The 24,262-nt window shown below is 39.9% G+C and overlaps 1 protein-coding gene and 1 non-coding gene across 9 annotated transcripts in view; both read left to right on the forward strand.

Annotated features, from left to right (window-relative positions):
• The first annotated feature begins 2,019 nt into the window (after positions 1–2,019).
• Positions 2,020–24,262, forward strand: part of SHLD1 (shieldin complex subunit 1) — a 110,587-nt gene continuing 88,344 nt past the window's right edge. For 6 of the 8 annotated variants that reach the window (XM_060123870.1, XM_060123866.1, XM_060123872.1 and 3 more), the window contains exons 1-3: positions 2,062–2,126; positions 10,589–10,849; positions 12,645–12,826. In XM_060123870.1, the coding sequence (XP_059979853.1) occupies positions 10,797–10,849; positions 12,645–12,826 (235 nt within the window). In that variant the 5' untranslated portion in view covers positions 2,062–2,126; positions 10,589–10,796. Of the gene's footprint in view, positions 2,127–10,588; positions 10,850–12,644; positions 12,827–24,262 lie in introns of those variants that run through there. The other 2 variants (XM_060123867.1, XM_060123868.1) reach the window with 2 other exon arrangements.
• On the forward strand, positions 24,078–24,184 carry LOC132506585 (U6 spliceosomal RNA). The gene has a single exon (XR_009535904.1). It is a non-coding gene; the product is annotated as a U6 spliceosomal RNA (small nuclear RNA).

The raw sequence follows: 24,262 nt of genomic DNA on the forward strand, positions 1-24,262 counted from the left end.
TGAGAGAAGTCCACGTTGAAGAGAAAGAGTTTGTAAAGGTGATTTAGATGATTGAGAGGCGAAAGAGAAACATTGGAAGAAGGTGGTATCAGGGGAACTCAGGGACAAGGGCTTTCTAGAGAGAGGGAGTGATCAGCAATGTTCAATGCCATTGAGAACCAGGTGGTAGCATCAGACAAACACACTGAGAGACATTCTACAACATAACTGACCTGTACTCTTCAAAAATGTCAACGTCAAGAATACAAAGACAGAAACGGAGGTTAAAGGAGACTAAAGAGACATGAAAACTGAGAATGCAATGCATGATCCAGGATTTTCTTTTGATATATATATATATATCTATATATCTATATATTTATTTATTTATTTAATATTTATTTATTTGGGTGAGCCACGGAATCTTCATTGAAGCACGGGGGATCCTTTAGTTGCGGCATGTGGGTTCTAGTTCCCTGACCAGGGATCGAACATGGGCCCCCTACATTGGGAACATGGAGTCTTAACCACTGGACCACCAGGGAAGTCCTGTAGCAAGTCGTAATTTTTTTTTGTTTTTTGGCCTTACCCCACGGAATGTGGGATCTTAGTTCCCCAACAAGTTGTTATTTTTAAAGTCAGTTTTAATGGTTGCATAATGAGATAATTAATTTCATTCAGTTATATTTGAGTTTATCATTCCTAAAACGGACGGGAAAATAACTTAATGTCATTCCAGGCTTTCTCTAATCACAATCTATCATGCTACTTTGGAAGAGTAGCATGTGTATTTTTGTGAGATACACATGGAAAAAAGTGAAAATCAAAATTATACACTGATTGGGACTTCCCTGGTGGTCCAGTGGCTAAGACTGCACTCCCAATGCAGGGGACCTGGGTTTGATACCTGGTCGGGGAACTAGATCCCACATACTGCAAGTAAGACCCTGTGCAGCAAATAAATAAATAAGTAAATATTAACAAAAAATTTATACACTGATTATCAAAGCATAAAGCTGGAAGCAAAAGTGAAATTTACAGTCGCCTTGTTAGGTTTGTCTAAATATGAGCTTCCCTGGTGGCACAGTGGTTGAGAGTCCGCCTGCTGATGCAGGGGACACGGGGTCGTGCCCCAGTCCCGGAAGATCCCACATGCTGTGGAGCAGCTGGGCTCATGAGCCATGGCCGCTGAGCCTGCGCGTCCGGAGCCTGTGCTCCGCAACGGGAGAGGCCACAACAGTGAGAGGCTCGCGTACCGCAAAAAAAACAAAAAAAATAATCCATCTGCCAATGCAGGGGACACAGGTTCAAGCCCTGGTCCAGGAAGATCCCACATGCCGTGGAGCAACAAAACTCGTGCACCACAACTACTGAAGCCCGCACTCCTAAAGCCCATGCTCCGCAACAAGAGAAGCCACTGCAGTGAGAAGCCCGCACAACGCAACAAAGAGTAGCCCCTGCTCACTGCAACTTATTAGAGAAAGACCACGTACAGCAATGAAGACCCAAAGCAGCCAAAAATAAATAAATAAATAAATTTATTAAAAAAAAAAATTGTCTTCAAAAGGTCACTACATCAGTCAGCTTGCTTGCCATAAGCTCAAAGTATCTGGCAGGTAGTTGGCCAAACCTCAGCTAGTGTAGGACTCCTGATTTATGGGGTTCTATCCCAGTGTAGACATCTATAGGAGGCTGTGAGTGTACAGGACGTTTTCAAGAAGATGATGAAATGGAACAATAACCCTTAACTCTTTTGCGTGGTCCTGCAGTTCTGGCAGTTGTGTACAGCTACCTGAATGCAACATGTTGAAATATTAACATTCTCTTTGTTAATTTCACTCTACTTTTTATGTTTATTTAAATGTAGACGTTCGAAGTTTTAAACGTTTAAAATATTTCTCCTGTTCCCTTTAGTATCCACCAAGCACATTTATCAATAAACCTCTAGAAATTGCCCGAACTAGCTATTTGTGGAAAGCAGTGTTGGCGGGGCCAATGCCCTCAGTCAAGATGGCCGTAACTGCCTTCCCTTGTTCTTTTCTGACCTCAGCAAAGATGGTTCCTGCGACTTCCTTTCAAACTCTGCTTTTCCGGTAACAAACGTGGAGTCGCCGCTTCCGGTTTGAGGCGGCTGCTGTTGCGGGGCGGTGAGTGTAATCGGGGCCTGGCGACTTTTCTGGGCCAGTTTTCTCTGCGGACTCACGAGTGGATTGGATTGGGGGAAGGGAGGGGGTCTCCGCAAGGCATCAGGCCGTTCTCTCCTAGTTGGGAAGTTACGGCTGCTTTCCCTGGCCTGCTCCCAAACCCCTCCTCCCTCACCACGGGCGGCCTCTGCAGCGAACGCCTTGGGGAAGCCCCAGAATTTGCGTGCAGTGTGTCTAAATGAGCTTCGGTTCTTCTTTTTTTAAAAAACAACTTTCTTGAGACATAATTGACATATTATAAAAAATTCCCATTTGAAGTGTAAAATTCAGTGGTTTTTCATATATCCCCAGAATTGTGCATCCGTCACCACAATCTAATTTCAGAATATTTTCATCATCTCGAAGAAAAACCTTGTACCCATTAAAAGTCACTCTCTATTCACTATGGCCTCCCAGTCCTAGGCAATTGATAGTCTACTTTTTTGTCTCTATAGATTTGTCAATTTGCATATTTGATATAAATAGCATACAGTATGTGGTCTTTTTTGACTAGCTTCTTTCACTAAGTATAATGTTTTAAAAGTTTGTTCTTGTTGTAGCATGTATCGGAACTTAATTCCTTTATTGCAGAAAAATATTCCTTGTGTTCATATACCACATTTTGTTCATCCATTCATCAGTTGATGGACATTTGGATTGTTTACACTTTTTGGTTCTTATGAATAAAGCCGCTGTGACCATCTGTGTACAGTTTGAGTGGACACATGTTTTTATTTCTCCTGAGCACATATACCTACGAGTGGGATCGCCTGATCCAACCATTTGAGGAACTGCTAAACTGTTTTCCAAAGTACTTGAGCCATTTTACCTTTCTGTATGTGGATATCCAGCTGTCTTAGCGTTGAAAAGACTGTCCTTGCCCTGCGGAATTGTCTTGGCATCTAGGGAACTTCAGTCGATAACTGTAAGATTTTACTTCTGGACTCTCAATTTTATTCCATTGACTGTTTTTATTCCAATACTACACAGTCTTGATTATTGCAGCTTATAATTGGTTTTGAAATCAGAAAGTATGAGTACTCCAAATTTGTGTTCTTCATTTTCAAGATTGGTTTGGCTTGGGCGTCCCTGGTGGCGCAGTGGTTGAGAGTCCACCTGCTGATGCAGGGGACATGGGTTAGTGCCCCAGTCCGGGAAGATCCCACATGCTGCGGAGTGGCTGGGCCCGTGAGCCATGGCCGCTGAGCCTGCGCGTCCGGAGCCTGTGCTCCGCAACGGGAGAGGCCACAATAGTGAGAGGCCCGCGGACCGCAAAAAAAAAAAAAAAAAGATTGGTTTGGCTTTATGGGCCCCTTGCATTTCCATATGTACTTTTAAACAGTTTTGTCAAATGTCTGCAAATTTAAAAAAAAAAAACTGAGATTTTGTAAGAACCGTATTGATCCATATACCAATTTGGGCAATATTGCCATTTTAAAATAGTATGTGTTCAATTCCATGAACATAGGATGTCTTTCCATTCATTTGGAGCTTTAGTTTCTTTCAACATTTTAAAATAGTTCTCCGTGTACATGACTTACATATTTTTCATTATGTGTACTTAAGTATTTTATTCTTTTTGATGCTATTGTAAATGAAATTACATTCTTTTTTAAAAAATTTATTTTATTTATTTTTGGCTATGTTGGGTCTTCATTGTTGCACATGGGCTTTCTCTAGTTGCAGCAAGCGAGGGCTACTCTTCATTGCAGTGCACGGGCTTCTCACTGCTGTACCTTCTCTTGTTGTGGAGCATGGGCTTTAGGCATGTGGGCTTCAGTAGTTGCGGCACGTGAGCTCTGTAATTGTGGCTTGTGGGCTCTAGAGCGCAAGCTCGGTAGTTGTGGTGCATGGGCTTAGTTACTCCGCGGCATGTGAGATCTTCCAGACCAGGGCTTGAATCCCATGTTCCCTGCATTGACAGGCAGATTCTTAACCACTGTGCCACCAAGGAAGTCCAAAATTATATTTTTAATTTCATTTTTAGGTTGTTTATCGCTAGTGTATATAAATACAAATGATTTTTCTGTATTGATCTTGTATCCTGCAACCTTGTTTAACTTTAATTATTCTAGTAGTTTTTTTTAAGTGGATTCATTGGGACTTTCTATACACAAGATCATGTCTTCTGCTAATAGAAATAGTTTTACTTCTCTCTTTCCAATCTGGAAGCCTTTTATTTCATTTTCTTGCCTAATTGTGCAGCTAAAGGTTTTAGCTCCAGTACAATGTTGTATAGAAGTGATGAGAGCAGTTAATATTAAATTGTTCCTGAGCTTAAGGGGAAAACATTCAGTCTTTCACCATGAAGTACGATGCTAGCTATGGTTTTTTCAAAAATGCCCTTTATCAGATTGAGGAAGTTCCCTTCTTTTCCGAGTGTGCTGAGTGTTTTGATCATGAATGGGTATTTGACTTTGTCAGTTGATTGTGTGTGTGTGTGTCTGTTGTTGTTTCTGTCCCTTATCCTAATATAGTGTATTACATTGATTGATTTTCAGATGTTAAAGCAACTTTGCATTTCTGGGATAAGTTCTGCTTGGTCAGGGAGTGTAATCCTTTTTATATGTTGCTCGGTTCATTTTGCTAGTATTCTGTCAAGGATTTTTGTGTCTGTATTCATGATACTGGTCTATAGTTTTCTTGTTATGTCTCTGTCTAGTTTTGGTGTGAGGATAACAGTGGGCTCATTGCGTAAACTGGGAAATGTTCCGTCCTCCATTTTTTAGAATAGTTATCCACAAGAGGGAAGGACAGGTGCAGCGGGAAGAAGCAAGGCTTATTGGAAAACCTGATGGAAAGATAGAAGTGGGGTCAGAGGTTGGGGGAACCAGGCTAGAAGTTTCTGGGTGGTAATTAATGTTTCAGAGGAGGAAAGAAGAGGAGAAAGCCTTGGGATATCCTTGAGGAAGTCCAATTGGAGATGGAAGATGAGCCACAGAGGAGGCAGGAAGGAACAAGCCTAGCTGGGATGTCAGCTGGGTGAGTGGCTTCCTGAAAAGTAAAGAAAGAGTGTCAGAAGAAGGAATTTCTAGAAGTTATGGTGGAGTGATTGAGTTGGTGGAGATGAGAAAATGAGCCAATTCTAGACTCTTGAGAAGTCTGTGGAAGTGAGAGGAGATTGGCTGTGAGGAAGGCAGGTGTCAAAGGTTTTCGTTTTGCTTTTCTTTCTTGACAATTTTAATATTGATATAATTTTATACCTTCAAAAAATTGCAAGACTAGTACAAGGAACTCCCAAATAACATTTTCCAGATTCATCAATTGTCTACACTTGCCCCATTTACTTTATTATTCTCTCTCTCATATATATATACTGCAGACATCATGTCTCCCTAACACTAAATATTTGAGTGGTATTTCCAAAGAATAAGGATATTCTTTTACACACCAGGTTTTATTGAAAATGGGAGTGATTTGGGCCTGTTGAAAAGTGTAAGTGAAGATCCAGTGGAACAGAAGCCAGAGAAGGGATTATCGTCTCCGAAGGCTTCTGGAAAAGTCCAGAGAGTGGAATCTAAAGCCCAGGTGGAGTGGTTGGCCTTTGCCACACAAGGGACAGCTCCCTGTTTTACAGAGAGGTAAAGCAGTGTGCGGACGTGGGAGCCTTTGTTATGTTGAGAGAGCTGAAGAAGTTCCTCTCTGCTGGCTTCTGTTTCCCTTGTCAATTAGGAAGTGAGATGATATACTGAAAAGAGGAGGAAGGTATGTGAGTGATGGAGAGGGTCTGAGTTGAAGAAGAGTGGAGAAAATATGAAAGAGTCGAGGAGGGGGTTGAGAGGAAGTTATGAGATAAACATCTCAGGATCCATTTAGCCAGATAGCCCATTCCAGGTGGGTGCTCAGACACTTAGAGAGAGCCAGTCTGCCCTGACCTGTTTGATGACTCTCATGTCCAGCACACAGAAAATAGGGAGATAGTTGAGGTCGTCTAGGCTGAATTTTGCCAAAGGAGTGTGATGAAAAGACAGAATGGGCAGGGCAGGAAAGTTCAGGGTATTAACAAGACTGTGAACCATAGAATCTACTGGAAAAGAATGAAAGAAGCAACATGGCTATAGGATGGGAAGTAGAGGGGCAAATGGGCTGGTGGTTGGCTGGGAAGAGAGGAGCCTGTGATTTGTTTTTTAATTATTACTGTTTTACTTATTGGAGCTAACCATCATGAGCACAGAGACTGTACTAAGTATTTTACATGCATTAATTTTATATAATCCTTATGACAACCCTATGAGGTAAGCATAGTAATCAAGCCATTTTTATAGATGAGGAAATTGAGGTTAAGTGACTTGCCCAAGGTGACAGCTAAAAAGTGAGAGCAGTCTCTCCAACTCCAGAGCCCCTGCACATCTCTGGACATTTTTGCAGAGCTTCTTAGCTGTGTTCCTTACTTCACATTTACCCTCCTCTCATTTGTGTTTCACTCAGCTGACAGAGTGAGCCTTTGAAGATGCAAATTGATTATATCATACACATCCCCTCAGAAGCTTTCATTATATCAATTTTTAAATGGAAATATATATAAAAATAAGTGAATTGATGGATGAATAGAGAGTTGGATAGCTGGTTATCTGATAAAGAAGATCATAGTAAAATGTTAATTATGAAATCTAGGAAAAGGCCATAAGTGACAAGCCCACAGCTAAGATTAGGAACAAGAGAGTGATGCCTACTTTTGCCACTTCTATTTAACATAGTACTGGAAGTTCTAGCCAGAGCAGTTAGGCAAGAAAAAGAAGTAAAAGGCATCTCTATTGGAAAGGAAGAAGTAAAACTGTCACTGTTTGAAGATGACATGATATTATATATGGAAAACCGTAAAGACTCCATCAACAAACTGTTAGAATAAACAAATTCAGCAAAGTTGCAAGATACAAAATCAACACACAAAAGTCGGTTGCATAATGAACTATCAGAGAGAGAAATTAAGAATACAGTCCCATTTACAATTGCATCAAAAATAATAAAATAGGGCTTCCCTGGTGGCGCAGTAGTTGAGAGTCCGCCTGCTGATGCAGGGGACGTGGGTTCGTGCCCCGGTCCAGGAGGATCCCACATGCCACGGAGCGGCTGGGCCCGTGAGCCATGGCTGCTAAGCCTGTGCGTCCGGAGCCTGTGCTCTGCAACGGGAGAGGCCACAACAGTGAGAGGCCCGTGTACTGCAAGAAAAATAAAATAAAATAAAATAAAATACCTAGGAATAAGTTTTTTTCTTTTTCTTTTTAAAAGATTTTTGTTTTTACCTAGGAATAAATTTAACCAAGAAGGTGAAAGACCTGTGCAGTGAAAACTACAAGACATTAATGAAAGAAATTGAAGAAGACACAAATAAATGGAAAGATATTCTGTGCTCATGGATTGGAAGAATTAATATTACAGTGTCCATGCTACCCCAAACAATATACAGACTCAATGCAATACCGATCAAAATCCCAATGACATTTTTCACAGTAATAAAACAAACAAACAAAAATTTTGAACTATGAAAGATTCTGAATAGCCACAGCAATCTTGAGAAAGAACAAAGCTGCAGGCATCATGTGCCCTTATTTCAAACTATATTACAAAGCTATAATAATTAAAACAGTATGGTGGCATTAAAAACAGACACATAAATCAATGGAACAGAATAGAGAGCTCAGAAATAAACCTATGCATATATTAATTAATTTATGAGAAAGGAGACAAGAATGTCCAATGGTGAAAGGACAGTCTCTTCAATAAATAGTGCTAGGAAAATTGACAGCACATGCAAAAGAATGAAATTGGACCACCATACACAAAAATTAACTCAAAATGGATTAAAGACTTGAGCTTGAGACCTAAAACTGTAAAAATCCTAGAAGAAAATAGAGGTGATAAAGTCCTTGACATACATCTTTAAAAAAAATTATTTATTTATTTATTTATTTTTGGCTGCATTGGGTCTTCATTGCTTCTTGCAGGCTTTCTCTAGTTGTGGTGAGTGGGGGCTACTCTTCGTTGCAGTGCGCCAGCTTCTCATTATGGTGGCTTCTCTTGTGGAGCATGGATTCTAGGTGCAGGGGCTTCAGGAGTTGGGGCTTGCAGGCTCTAGAGTGCAGGCTCAGTAGTTGTGGCGCACAGGGCTTAGTTGCTCTGCGGCACATGGAATCGTCCCAGACCAGGGCTCGAACCCATGTCCCCTGTATTGACAGGCAGATTCTTAACCACTGTGCCACCAGGGAAGTCCCTTTGACATAGGTCTTGATGATGATTTTTTGAATCTGACACCAAAACCAAAAGCAACAAAAGCAAAAATAAACAAGTGGGACTATATTAAACTAAAAATCTTTTGCACAGCAAAGGAAACCATCAACAAATGAAAAGGCAACCTACTGAATGGGAGAAAGTATTTGCAAATCATATATCTGATAAGGGGCTAATATCTAAAATATATAAAGAACCCATACAACTCAATAGTAAAAAAACAACCAATCCAGTTAAAAAATGAGTAGAAGATATGAGTAGACATTTTTTCCCAAGAAGAAATATGGATGGCCAACAGGTACATGAAAAGATGCTCTACATCATTAATCATCAGGGAAATGCAAATCAGAACCACAATGAGATATCACCTCACACCTGTCAGAATGGCTAATATCAAAAAGACTGGTGATCCTGGGCTTCCCTGGTGGTGCAGTGGTTGAGAGTCTGCCTGCCGATGCAGGGGACACGGGTTCATGCCCCAGTCCGGGAAGATCCCACATGCAGCCGAGCGGCTAGGCCCGTGAGCTATGGCCGCTTAGCCTACGCGTCCAGAGCCTGTGCTTCGCAACAGTAGAGGCCACAGCAGTGAGAGGCCCGCGTACCGCAAAAAAAAAAAAAAAAAGACTGGTGGTCCAGTGGTTAAGACTCTGCGCTTCCAATGCAGTGGTGCAGGTTTGATCCCTGGTCAGGGAACTAGGACCCCACAGGCCGCAGGGCGTGGCCAATAAATAAATAGAGACTAGAAATAACAAGTGTTGGCATAGATATAGAGAAAATGGAAACCTCATGCCAATGTAAATTGGTGCCACTATAGAAAAGTGTGGAGGTTCCTCAAAAAGTTAAAAATAGAACTACCATATGATCCAGGAATTCCAATTTTGAGTATTTATCCAAAGAAAACAAGAACACTAATTAGAAAAGATATATGCACCCCCATGTTCATTGCAGCATTATTTATAATAGCCAAGATAGAAAAACAACCTAAGAGTCCATTGATGGATGAGTAAATAAGGAAGATGTGATATATATGTACAATGTAATATTATTCAGCCATAAAAAGAATGAAATCTTGCTATTTGCAACAACATGAATGTCCCTGAGACCACTATAAGTGAAATGAGTCAGAGAAATACAAATACTTTATATTAAGCTTATAGATACAGAGAGCAGATTGGCGGTTGTCAGAAGTGGTGGGGGGAGAGTGGTGGAAGAAATGGGTGAACTGTTTTTGGTTTTGTTTTGGTGTTTAAGTAAATTGAGTAAGAATAAAGAAATCTAGGCAGTAGCTATATGGATGGTTATTGTATTAAATTCTTTCCACTATCCTTTGTTTGAAATTTTTCATGTAAAATATTGGGAGGAGAGAGCCTTAATTGGGGGAAAAAAAAAAAAGTACATAGTTCCTTGGAAGTCCAGTGGTTAGGACTTGGCACTTCACTGCCATGGCCTGGGTTCAGTCCCTGGTTGGGGAACTAAGATCCCGCAAGCCACATGGTGCGGCCAAAAATAAAGAAAAAGAAAAAAGTCAATGAAATTAAACTGCTTCTTATACATGGACCCTGACTGAGTTGTTTTTGTAGATTTGTAAGAATCTGTAGAGCAATGGCTGCTTTCTCTTGGTAAGCAGGTATTTATGTACTGAGAAACTTCTTGTGCCTGCAGTCACAAGGCATCCTATACTCCCAAGTATTGGAAAATAATATTTAGATTGTGTAATTAAAGCACCTTTAAGAGAAGAAAATAAGCACTTCTAGAGAAGGAAATTGAACCACATATCAAAAGTTTTGGGGCAAAGGATAATCATTGCATTCTACTTGGCCAGCCTAGGTAGTTTCAGATCATTAGAAGGGTCTCACCTGTCCCTATTATTTGATTTCTCCTGTACAAATTCATTGAATCCAAAATAATGTTTTACATGCACAGGTACTTATTTTGTAATAAACAGGATTCTGCCTTTCAGTAGATTGTTTTTTTCTTTTTTTTGTTCAAATAACCAGTTTGTGATGTATTTGACATTTAATATAAGTGATTATAAAAGAAAAGATAGATATCACATCAAGGTGCTATTTGTTTTCAAAAAGGATTCCTTTTGTTCCATGTCATTAATAACGACTTCTGTTGCTGGCTGATTTCAATGCAACTTTGTAGGCAAGCAGGATACGTGGCTGTCATTTATTAACCTGTTTGTTCCCTTCCAGAAACCTCCAGAGCAGTGTTTGGTAAGATGAGGGCAGAAGGAGGAGCCACAGATGCCTGCAGCAGAGGTGTTTGCTGAAACTTCGGGCTTGGTTGGCTAATATAGCAATGTGCAAAGACAGGATGTTCTTGCTTCTTTGGGAATCTTGATCACCTCACTCCTTCCAGAAGCAATCAGCTGATGTCTTGGCTCACTGTCTGCCTGAGCGAATGTCCACAACAGCATGTGACTGGGTGTCCTCAAATGAGAGGTGTCTTGCCAGGTCTCTCTGTTGATTTGTTTTTATACCTCCTATCTTTGCTTGATCAGGTGGTAGTTTGGGCTGCAGTCGGGAGGCTCTGGAGCTGGGTTCATCCTAGGTTGGTACTTTCTGGACGGGTTTCCTTGGGCTAGTTACTCTACTTCTCCTGTGTTTGGGGCCGACTATCTGACTGTAAATGAGGGTAATAATAAGATTACCTGCTTCATAGGGCTGTTGGAGATGAAGCTCTTAGCACAATGCCTGGCAACCAAAAAGCACTTAATAAATGTTAACTACTCGTATTATTATACTGCTCATGTTATTCTGAAATTGCTTCTGTCATTCAGACATAGATCTTTCAAGTTCTGACTGTCATTTTAACAGCTGGATAATATCCCATAATTTGGAATACTGCCTCCTCCCAAACCTATCCTTCTCCGGTCTGCTCTCACTCAGTTGATAATACAACCCTGTCACTGAAGCTACCACTCTTTGTTGACTTCTGGTTCCTCTTTAGCCCTTTTATCCATTCAGTTATTAAGTTTGACTCTTATTTCTGTTCCTAAACATCTTCTTAGTCTGTCCCCTGCTCTTGGCTGCTAGTGCCCTGCCCTGCTCTTCCTCTCTCACTGGGACCACAACAGTTGTCTGAATTCCTGTCGCTCCTGAGATTGCCTGCTGTCCAGCTGCCAAATCTGCAGATCTGACCATGTGTCTCCTCTGCATGGTACCTGGTGGCCTGTGGTAGTCACAGGGTGTGGTGTTGACCATAGTAAGAGTTACTGATGACAACTTAAGAGGCAGAGAGTAGCAGAGGGTCCAGGATCTCTCCAGGCCCATAATTATTTTACAGAGAGGTGGGCAGGGCTGGATGTACTGCAAAGAGCCCTCCAGCCCACAGGTAGACATCAACCAGGAGGGATAAGGGACACCTAATTTTTAACAAGAAATGTCCAAAACTCTCAACACCTCTTGCCAGTTGTGGTTGCCCAAGCTGGTTCCTCTGGGGTTCATACTGTCCCCTGGCCATGGCCTGCCCCACACTTGGGGACAGCCTCCTCCAGAAAGCCTACTGCCCCTCTCTGGGCGCCTCTTCATCTTATCATGGTGTTAGCACTGTCTGTCTCTGTGTTTGGATCATCCCAACCTGAGCAACTCAAAGGAAGTGTCTATCACATTCATCTTTGCATCCCTGGGGCCTGGCATGTTAACAGTTGTCTGAAGGCCACAGAAGAAGATGCAAATCACCTGTAATTTCACTACCCAGAAATTAAACCACTGAGTTAATTATCACTGGAATTAATTTGGGATATACCCTTCTAGACTTTTTTTTTCTAGCTATAGGTCTGTATATTTCATACACACACATCCCACACACGATATTTTATAAAATATGGATCAAACCCTACCTATAGTTTTTAAATCTTTTTCCATTTAATATATCATGGACAGTTTCCCATCTCATTAAATATTTGTGTAGTCCTTGGATTATAGTGCTAAACAGTATTTCATCCTTATCAGACATGCAGTTCACTTTCCAGCTGAAATGATTCATGGTTTCTTTCTGTGCTGAGAGTTACTTGTTTCTCATGATGAAGAAACATGGTAAACAAATGCTGGGTCTAAAGCAAAGACAAGGAAGACCATTAATAACAGGAAAGTAAAGCAAAGACAAGGAAGACTGTTAGTAACAGGAAAGTAAATTATTTTGGTTCTACTGTTTTTTGGCCTTTAAGGTGCTTTAAGCCATGGCTGTAATGGAGGCTCCTCTTATGCAATACCTTCTGTATTGAATTGTTTTTTTTTTCCATGGCAGGACTATGGCAAATCAGGAAGCCACTCCAGGAAGCCAATCAGAGGAGAGCAATGCTTTGGACCTGCCATCAGCTTATGACATAAGGGATTACGTGTTGCAGAGACCCAGCCAGGAGGCCAACAGTGAGGCTTTTAGTTCTGAGGAAGCCTTTTCTATTCCTTGCTCTTCTGATACGGATCCAGGTAAGAAGTACAGTTTAAAACAAACTAACATTGAACAAACAAAAAAATCCTGACATATACCTATATGTGATAGTTTGTTTCTCTGTCTTCCAAAGGCAGATCTCTGAGGAATCACTCATTGTCTCTGGGAGAAAAACATCTTATCTAAGCAAAACTGTTGGGAGAGACTTCAAAGGACAGCCTCCCTGGTGGAACCAGGACAAGGAGCTGTTTCCTGGAGGCCTTTTTGTCTGAGTCCCTTTCTGATCTCCATCCAAATCCATTTAGAGGCAGGGAGCACTTGGTTCACTGGGTGAGGGTAGAATTGTTTTTTTGTTTTGTTCTTTTAAAACTTCAGAAAATAGCCATGTGGGCCTGTTGTGTGTCATAGGGACTTTAGTGTTTCTCTTATGAAGTATACTCTGGATTTAGGTAACAACTTTTCTGTAAGTTTCCCTGACCGAATTGCCGAAAAGTCTGTTTTTTAAGTTTAATGATAATTCTTTGACATAGTTAGTGACCATCTCTGGTTGTAAAGCCCATCTCCTCCCTGTTTATTGCCTAATCCAGGCCTGTAGGTCCACATATTCAAAGCTTTGCCACTTACTGGTTGTGTGACTCAGGTCATATTTCTTAACCCCTCTGAGTTCCAGAATCAGCTACAAAATGGGGATCAAAATGCTTGCTTCATGGAGTAGGTTTAACTCAGGGAACAGTGCAGAGACACATCATAGTGTTTGCCATACATTGGTGCTCAGGCAATTGCTATTACAGTATTCTGGTGCTATTATTATTGTTGTTGTTAATATTAAGAAACCCAAATATATATTTTTAAAGAGCACGCAGGTACTAAGAAAATGTGGGCCTTAATGAAGATGAATTTAACATTGGCAGTAAGTAGGGTGTGTACCTGTCATTATCTTTAAGAATTCTATGAAAAAAAAAATACTTTTAAACTTCCTGATGATTCTTTTCTGATTTTCAGGACATAGTAATCAGGATCAGTCAGATTCCTGTTTAATTTAGTTCCAGAGCAAGAATTAGATCATTTCTTATCCTTTTTCTTTCTAGGCTCAGAATCTTAGTTCATTTAACCTTTCCTCTTCCCCTTCCCATCCTGCTGCCTCTACATTACTTTCCATCCCAAAGAAAGCAACTGTTATTAATTTGAATTGAGTTGACCATTGAAATATTTATATTGGAGTATTTGTTTAAAATCTAGACATTTCATGAAAAAAGATTCTTTTGGAAGCCCTTATAAAGGTCTAAACATGGGAAGGAGCACTCATATCCTGAGACAACCATTTTGCACGGCATGGGGAGTGGTGGTGCTGCATTTGACTGTCTAGTTTGAATTCTGGTTCTACTTTTTTCTGTGGTTTTGCCTTGGACAAGTCATTTGGCCTCCATGTCTTGGTTCCTTCATTTGTAAAATGGAGATAGTAATGCCTACCTTGTCATGGGGCAGCCATAATGAGGGTCAAAGTGTATGAGGTGTAATGCCTGGCATGTGGTGGGCTTTGGAAATCCAGCTCTTCATGAGTTCAGTGCCTGGGCACCTCAGCACACCACCACGCTGACCAGGCTCCATTTTTTTTTTTTTAATTGAGCTATAATTTATGTGCAATATTATATGTTACACGTGTACAACATAGTGATTCACAATTTTTAAAGGTTATACTCCATTTATAGTTATTATAGAATATTGGCTATATTCCCTGTGTTGTATAATATATCCTTGTAGCTTATTTATTTTGTACATAATAGTTTGTACCTCTTAATCCCCTACGCCATCTTGCCCCTCCTCCCTTCTTTCTCCCCACTGGTAACCACTAGTTTGTTCTCTATATTTCTGAGTCTGTTTCTTTTTTGTTATACTCACTAGTTTGTTTTATTTATTTATTTTAATTAATTTAATTTAATTTATTTATTTAAAAAAATTTTTGGCTGCGTTGGGTCTTAGTTGCAGCACACGGGATGTTCGTTGAGACGTGGGATCTTTCGTTGAAGCGCTTGGGCTCTTCATTGCGGTGCTTGGGCTTCTCTCTAGTTGCGGCCTGTGGGTTTCTCTCTAGTTGTGGTGTATGAGCTTCTCTCTAGTTGTGGCGCACAGGCTCCAGAGCGCATGCGCTCTGTAGTTTGTGGTACGTGGGCTCTCTAGTTAAGGCGTGCAAACTCAGTAGTTGTGGCGCGCAGGCTTAGTTGCCCTGTGGCATCTTAGTTCCCCGTCCAGGGATCGAACCTGCGTCCCCTGCATTGGAAGGCGGATTCTTAACCACTGGACCACTAGGGAAGTCCCTAGTTTATTTTTTAGATTCTACATGTAAGTGGTCTGACTTCTTTAACTTAGCATAATACCTTCCAAGTCCATCCCTGTTGTTGCAAATGGCAAAATTTCATTCTTGTTTATGGCTGAACAGTATTCCATTTTGCATGTGTGTGTGTGTGTGTGTGTGTGTGTGTGTGTGTGTGTGTGTGTGTGTATACCACATCTTCTTTATCCATTCGTCTGTTGATGGACACTTAGGTTGTTTCCATATCTTAGTAATTGTAAGTAATGCTGCTATGAATATTGGGGTGCATGTATCTTTTTTAATTAGTGATTTTGTTTTTTTCAGATAGGTACCCAGGAGTGGAATTTCTGAGTCATGTGGTAGTTCTCCTTTTAGTTTTCTGAGAAAACTCCATACTGTTTTCCACAGTGGCTGCACCAATTTACATTCCCATCAACAGTGTATGAGGGTTCCCTTTTCTCCACATCCTCATGACAAGATCCATTAAATTCATGACCTCCTACCTCAAGTTGAGCCTCTTTGCTGCCCATCCATCACACACTATTTTCCTAGCATGTTCATTCTCCTGCCCTCTTGGATGACTTTGTAGTATCTTCTTCTCTCTTTGCAAACCCCCATTACCTCCTTCAACCTCTTTCTCAGCTGATAATCTTAGTTTCCTATTTAATCAAGAAAACAGAAGCACTCAAAAGAGAATGAGCACACACTCACACTTCACATCCATCAGCTTCCTTCCCTCCTGTTTCTGTGGGAAACCCATCCCTGCCTGTCCTTCTCTTCCAGTCTGCTTTCACCTACTCAAGGTTGTCACTTCTAGTAATCTCCTGCATCGTTGATCCCACCTCTACTGGTCATTCTCATGATCATACAAACATGCTTTAATAGCTCCCATCTTAACAAAATGCCCACCCTAGACCCCAAATCCCCATCTAGTTACAGACTCATTCCTCTGTTCTCTTCTACAGAAAACCCTCAGAAGAGTCATCTACACCTGTTGTCCCCAGTTCGTCTCCTCCCAGTTCCTCCTAAAACCCTCCAACCTGGCTTCTATCTCCATCACTCCATGGAAATAGCTCTTGTCAAGGTCATGACCTCCACATTGTTAAATCCAGTAGTCACTTCTCAAGCGTTCTCCTTCTTGATCTGTCAGCAGCATTGACTTTTTTCCTTCTTGAATTCTTTCTTCAGTGGGCTTTCTGGGAAGCAGCATCTTAATTTTTTTTTCTTACTTTTCTGTCTTATTCGTTCTCAGTCTTCTTTGCCTGATTCCTTCCTCTCCAGCCCCTTAGTGTTGGAGAGCCCAGGGCTGAGTCCTCAGCTCTCCTGTCTGTCATCACACCCTTCCCTGAGTGATCTTATCCAGTCTCGGGGCCTTAAATGCTCTCAGTACCCCGCTCAGTCCCAGATTTCTCTCTCTAGTTTGGATCTCTGGCTTGACATTTATACTATCTATGTATTTCACATCATCACTTAGATTTCTATTAGACTTCCTAAATTTGACATAACCAAATTCCTGATTCCTCTGCCGTCTCATATATACATAGACACACCTGTTCTTTGAGGCTTTCTCATCTCAAAAAAGTACTTCCATCCTTCTGTTCACTTAGGCAGAAACCTGGGAGTCATCCTCAACTTCTTTCTTTCTCTTTAATCTCATATCCAGTCTATCAGCAAATCCTGTCAGCTCTCCTTTGTCTCCGCTGCCACCACCCTGGTCCCTGCCAGTAGCATCTGTCTTCTGGATTATTGTTAATCTCATAACTAGCTTTTCTCACATCTGCTCTTTATCCTCCTATAGTTTCTTCTTTTTTTAAAAAATTTTTATTTATTTCTATTATTGTCTTTAATGGAATATATAAAAGCAGAGAAACTTCACTCATAAGTTGTGCTTTCACATATTCATATAGAAACTATATGGAAATACATATACATGGGCTTAGAAATATTTTACTTTTCATGCAGGAATTCCAGTTCTGTTAACCAAAACTAAAGAAATAATTCATAATAAAAATAAGCTTTGTATATAGTGACATCTATAATTACAGTAAATTGTCACTAAATTAAACATTGAACAGAGACTTCCATGGTGGCACAGTGGTTAAGAATCTGCCTGCCAATGCAGGGGACACAGGTTCGATCCCTGGTCCAGGAAGATCCGACATGCCACGGAGCAGCTAAGCCCGTGAGCCACAACTACTGAGCCTGCACTCTAGAGCCTGCAAGCCACAACTACTGAGCCCATGCACTGCAATTACTGAAGCCCACACTCTCTAGGGCCTGCGTGCTGCAACGACTGAAGCCCATGCACCTAGAGCCCATGCTCTGCAATAAGAGAAGCCACTGCAATGAGAAGACCGTGCACCACAATGAAGAGCATCCCTCACTCACTGCAACTAGAGAAAGCCTGTGTGCGGCAACAAAGACCCAACACAGCCAAAATAAATAAATAAATAAACAAACAAATAATTAAATAATTGAATAATAATGGTTAACTAGGTACACCCAGTCAACTAAATATGAATATTCAAAAAAATTGCATTTCTTCCTTTTTTTAAATTAATTTTTATTGGAGTATAGTTGCTTTACAATGTTGTGTTAGTTTCTGCTGTACAGCAAAGTGAATCAGCTATACGTATACATATATCCCCTCTATAGGTCACCACAGAGCATTGAGTAGAGTTACCTGTGCTATACACTCGGTTCTTATTAGGTATCTATTTTATACATAATAGTGTATATATGTCAATCCTAATCTCCCAATTCATTCCACTCCCCTCTTTCGTCCTTGATAACCATACATCCATTCTCTCTGTCTCTGTCTCTATTTCTGCTTTGCAAATAAGTTCATCTGTATAATTTTTTCTAGATTCCACATATAAGCAATATTATACAATACTTGTTTTTCTCTTTCTGACTAACTTCACTCTGTATAACAGTCTCTAGGTCCATCCACGTTTCTGCAGATTGCACAATTTCGTTCCTTTTTATGACTGAGTAATATTGCATTATATATATGTACCACATCTTCTTTATCCATTCTTCTATTGATGGACATTTAGGTTGCTTCCAAGTTCTGGCTATTGTAAATAGTGCTGCAATGAACATCGGGGTGCATGTGTATCTTTTTGAATTATAGTTTTCTCCAGATATATGCCCAGGAGTGGGATTGCTGGGTCATATGGTAGTTCTATTTTTAGTTTTTTGAGGAACCTCCATACTGGTCTCCATAGTGGCTGTATCAATTTACATTCCCACCAACAGTGTAGGAGGATTCCCTTTTCTCCACATCCTCTCCAGCATTTATTGTTTGTAGATTTTTTGATGGTGGCCATTCTGACTGGTGTGAGGTGATACTTTACTGTAGTATTGATTTCCATTTCTCTAATAATTAGTGAGTGATGTTAAGCATCTTTTCATGTGTTTGTTGGCCATCTGTATGTCTTCTTTGGAGAAATGTCTATTTAGGTCTTCTGCCCATTTTTTGATTGGGTTGTTTGTTTTTTTGATATTGAGCTGCATGAGCTGTTTGTATATTTTGCAGATTAATCCCTTGTCAGTTGCTTAGTTTGCAAATAATTTCTCCCATTCTGAGGGTTTTCTTTTCGTCTTATTTGTGGTTTACTTTGCTGTGCAAAAGCTTTTAAGTTTCATTAGATCCCATTTGTTTATTTTTGTTTTTATTTCCATTACTCTAGGAGGTGGATTGAAAAAGATCTTGCTGTGATTTATGTCAAAGAGTGTTCTCCCTATGTTTTCCTCTAAGAGTTTTATAGTGTCTGGTCTTACATTTAGGTCTCTAATCCATTTTGAGTTTATTTTTGTGTGTGGTATTAGGGAGTGTTCTAATTTTATTCTTTTATATGTAGCTGTCCAGTTTTCCCAGCACCACTTATTGAAGAGACTGTCTTTTCTTCATTGTATATCCTCACCTCCTTTGTCATAGATTAGTTGACCATAGGTGTGTGGGTTTATCTCTGGGCTTTCTATCCTGTTCCATTGACCTATATTTCTGTTTTTGTGCCAGTACCATATTGTCTTGATTACTGTTACTTTGTAGTATAGTCTGAAGTCAGGATGTCCGATTCCTCCAGCTCCATTTTTTTTCCCTCAAGATTGCTTTGGCTGTTCAGGGTCTTCTGTGTCACCATACAGATTTTAAGATTTTTTGTTTTAGTTCTGTAAAAAATGCCATTGGTAATTTGATAGGGATTGAATTGAATCTAGATTGCTTTGGGTAGTATAGTCATTTTCACAATGTTGATTCTTCCAATCCAAGAACATGGTATATCTCCATCTGTTTGTGTCATCTTTGATTGCTTTCATCAGTGTCTTACAGTTTTCTGAGTACAGGTCTTTTACCTCCTTAGGTAGGTTTATTCCTAGGTATTTTATTCTTTTTGTTGCAGTGGTGAATGGGATTGTTTCCTTCTCTTTCTGATCATTCATTGTTAGTGCATAGGAATTCAAGAGATTTCTGTGCATTAATTTTGTATCCTGCAACTTTACCAAATTCACTGATTAGCTCTAGTAGTTTTATGGTAGAATCTTTATGATTCTCTATGTATAGTATCATGTCATGTGCAAACAGTGACAGTTTTACTTCTTCTTTTCCAATTTGGATTCCTTTTATTTAGTTTTCTTCTCTGATTGTCATGGCTAGGAATTCCAAAACTATGTTGAATAAAAGTAGCAAGAGTGGACATCCTTGTCTTGTTCCTGATCCTAGAGGAGATGCTTTCAGTTTTTCACCATTGAGAATGATGTTTGCTGTGGGTTTGTCATATATGGTCTTTATTATGTTGAGGTAGTTTCCCTCTATGCCCACTTTCTGGAGAGTTTTTAATCATAAATGGGTATTGAATTTTATCAAAAGCTTTTTTTGCATCTATTGAGATGATCATATGGCTTTTATCCTTCAGTTTGTTAATATGGCATATCACATTGATTGATTTGCATATATTGAAGAATCCTTGCATTCCTGGGGTAAACCCCACTTGATCATGGTGTATGATCCTTTTAATGTGTTGTTGGATTCTGTTTGCTAGTATTTTGTTGAGTATTTTTGCATCTATGTTCATCAGTGATATTGGCCTCTAATTTTCTTTTTTTGTGAGTTCTTTGTCTGGTTTTGATATCAGGGTGATAGTGGCGTCATAGAATGAGCTTAGGAGAATTCCTCCTTCTGCAGGTTTTTGGAAGAGTTTGAGAAGGATAGGTGTTAGCTCTCCTTTAAATGTTTGATGGAATTCACCTGTGAAGCCATCTGGTCCTGGACTTCTGGTTGCTGGAAGATTTGTTTTTAATATTTATTTTATTTTATTTATTTATTGGTTGCTTGGGTCTTAGTTGTGGCTTGCTGGCTCCTTAGTTGTGGCATGTGGGCTCCTTAGTTATGGCACGTTGGTTCCTTAGTTGCAGCATGCTGGATCTTTTTTAGTTGAGGGATGCAAACTCTTAGTTGCGGCATGCATCTGGGACCTAGTTCCCTGACCAGGGATTGAACCCAGGCCCCCTTCATTGGGAGCACCGATTCTTAACCACTGCACCATCAGGGAAGTCCCGTTTGCAGGAAGATTTTTAATCACAGTTTCAATTTCATTACTTGTCATTGGTCTGTTCATATTTTGTATTTCTTCCTGGTTCAGTCTTGGAAGGTTGTACCTTTCCAACAATTTGTCCATTTCTTCCAGGTTGTCCATTTTTTTGGCATATACCTGCTTGTAGTAGTCTCTTATGATGCTTTGTATTTTTGCGGTGTCAGTTGTAACTTCTCCTTTTTCATTTCTAATTTTATTGATTTGAGTCCTCTCCCTTTTTTCTTGATGAGTCTGGCTAAAGGTTTATCAATTTTGTTTATCTTCTCAAAGAACCAGCTTTTTGTTTTATTGATCTTTGCTATTGTTTTCTTTGTTTCTGTTTCTGCTCTGATCCTTATGATTTCTTTCCTTCTACTGACTTTGGGTTTTCTTTGTTCTTCTTTCTCTAGTTGCCTTAGGTGTAGGGTTAGATTGTTTATTTGAGATTTTTCTTATTTCTTGGGGTGAGATTGAAGTGCTATAAACTTCCCTCTTAGAACTTCTTTTGCTGCATCCCATAGGTTTTGGAACATCGTGTTTTTGTTATCATTTGTCTCTACGTATTTTTTGATTTTCTCTTTGATTTCTTCAGTGATCTCTTGGTTATTTAGTAATGTATTGTTTAGCTTCCATGTGTTTATGTTTTTTACAGTTTTTTTTCCTGTAATAGATTTCTAATCTCATAGTGTTGTGGTCGGAAAAGACGCTTGATACGATTTCAGTTTTCTTAAATTTACGAAGGCTTGATTTGTGACCCAGGATGTGATCTACCCTGGAGAATGTTCCATGTGCACTTGAGAACAGAATGTATTCTGCTGCTTTTAGTTGGAATGTCCTATAAATATCAGTGAAGTCTATCTGGTCTAATGTGTTATTTAAGGCTTGTGTTTCCTTACTAATTTTCTGTCTGGATGATCTGTCCATTGGTATAAGTGGAATGTTAAAGTCCCCCACTATTATTGTGTTACTGTCAATTTCCCCTTTTATGGCTGTTAGTATTTACCTTATGTATTGAGGTGCTCCTCTGTTGGGTGCATAAATATTTACAATTGTTATATCTTCTTGGATTGATCCCTTGATCATTATGTAGTGTCCTTCCTTGTCTCTTCTAACATTCTTTATTTTAAAGTCTATTTTGTCTGATATGAATATTGCTACTCCAGGTTTCTTTTGATTTCCATTTGCATGGAATATCTTTTTCCATCCCCTCACTTTCAGTCTGTATGTGTCCCTAGGTTTGAAGTGGGTCTCTTGTAGACAGCATATATATGGGCCTTGTTTTTTATCCATTCAGCCAGTCTGTGTCTTTTGCTTGGAGCATTTAATCCATTTACATTTAAGGTAATTATTGATATGTATTTTCCTATTATCATATTCTTAATTGTTTTGGGTTTGTTTTTGTAGGTGTTTTCCTTCTCTTGTGTTTCCTGCCTAGAGAAGTTCCTTTAGCTTTTGTTGTAAAGCTGGTTTGATGGTGCTTTATTCTTTTATCTTTTGCTTGTCTGTAAAGCTTTTGATTTCTCTGTCAAATCTGAATGAGATACTTGCTGGGCAGAGTAATATTGGTTGTAGGTTTCTCCCTTTCATCAGTTTAAATATATCTTGCCACTCCCTTCTGGCCTGCAGTGTTTCTGCTGAAAGGTCATCTGTTAACCTTCTGAGGATTCCCTTGTATGTTATTTGTTGCTTTTCCCTTGCTGCTTTTAATACTTTTTCTTTGTATGTAATATTTTTTGTGTATTTAGTATGTGTCTCAGCATGTTTCTCCTTGGCTTTATCCTGTATGGGACTCTCTGTGCTACCTGGACTTGGGTGGCTATTTCCTTTCTCATGTTAGGGAAGTTTTTGACTATAATCTCTTTAAATATTTTCTCAGACCCTTTCTCTTTCTCTTTGTCTTCTGGGACCTCTATAATTCGAATGTTCGTGCATTTAATGTTGTCCCAGAGGTCTCTGAGACTGTCCTAATTTCTTTTCATTCTTTTTTCTTTATTTTGCTCCTCAGCAGTTATTTCCACCATTTTATCTTCCAGCTCACTTATTCTATCTTCTGTGTATTTTTCATTTCAGTTATTGTATTGTTTATCACTGTTTGTTCTTTGAAAGTTCTTCTAGGTCCTGGTTAAACATTTCTTTTATCTTCTCAATCTGTGCCTCCATTCTATTTCCAAGATTTTGTATCATCTTTATTATCATTACTCCGAATTCTTTTTCAGGTAGACTGCGTATTTCCTCTTCATTCATTTGGTCTTGTGGATTTTTACCTTCTTCATCTACAACATATTTCTCTGTTGTCTCATTTTGTGTAACTTACTGTGTTTATGGTCTCCTTTCCACAGGCTTCAGGGTCGTAGTTCCTCTTGCTTCTAGTGTCTGCCCCCTGGTGGGTGAGGTTGGTCCAGGCACTTGTGTCAGCTTCCTGGTAGGAGGGACTGGTGCCGGCACTCTGTTGATTGGAACTGAGTCTTTTGCCTCTGATGGGCTGGGCTGTGTCAGGTAGTGTGTTTTGGTGTGTCTGTGAGCTTAGTACGACTTTTAGGCAGCCTGTCTGCTAATGGGTGGGGCTGTGTTCCTGTCTTGCTGGTTGTTTGGTGTGAGGCATCCAGCACTGGAATCTGCAGGCAGTTTGGTGAAGCCAGGTCTTAGTGTCAAGATGGAGACCTCTGGGAGAGCTTATGCTGACTAATATTCTCTGGGTCCAGGAGTTTTCTGGTGGTCTGGTATCCTGGGCTTGGCACTCTTATCCCAACCCCTGGCTGGGGAAGTGAGACCCCACAAGCTGCACAGCCAAGAAAAAGAAGAAAAGAAAACAAGCAGACAAGCAAAATCCAAGACAAGTGATAAAAGCAAAACCAAACAGACAAACAGAAAAAAGAAAATACAAACAAACAAAAAAACCCAAGAGAACAACCGAACAAACAAAAGAACCCCAAAACAAACAATAAAAAACTAACAAAAACAACAAAAGAAAACAAAAACAGAAAGCAAACTAAAAACAAAGGTGGGGCTTCCCTGGTGGTGCAGTGGTTGAGAGTCCGCCTGCTGATGCAGGGGACACAGGTTCGTGCCCTGGTCTGGGAAGATCCCACATGCCGCAGAGCGGCTGGGCCCGTGAGCCATGACCACTGAGTCTGCGCGTCTGGAGCCTGTGCTCCACAACAGGAGAGGCCACAATGGTGAGAGGCCCACGTACCACCAAAAAAAAAAAAAAAAAAAACAAAGATAACATAAAACAAACACACAAAGACGATTAAAAAAAAGAACAAAAGGAAAAACAAGAAAAAAACCCCACAAAACCACAATAAAGTAAAAATAGAAAAGTAAAAAATATATTTAAAAATTAAATAAAATTAAAACAGAAAACAACAACAGAACAAAATGAAACAAACAAACCAAAAAAGAGTGCTTGCTTCAGTAGCACATATACTAAAATTGGAATGATACAGAGGATATTAGCGTGGCCCCTGTGCAAGGATGACATGCAAATTCATGAAGTGTTCCATACTTTTTTTCTGTACAGTAGAAATTAAGACAACATTGTGAAGCAACTATACCCCATAAAAATTAATTTAAAAATAGAAAAACAA

This window comes from Lagenorhynchus albirostris, chromosome 15 (genome assembly GCF_949774975.1).
Source record: "Lagenorhynchus albirostris chromosome 15, mLagAlb1.1, whole genome shotgun sequence".
In the NCBI taxonomy this organism is placed as follows: Eukaryota; Metazoa; Chordata; class Mammalia; order Artiodactyla; family Delphinidae; genus Lagenorhynchus; species Lagenorhynchus albirostris.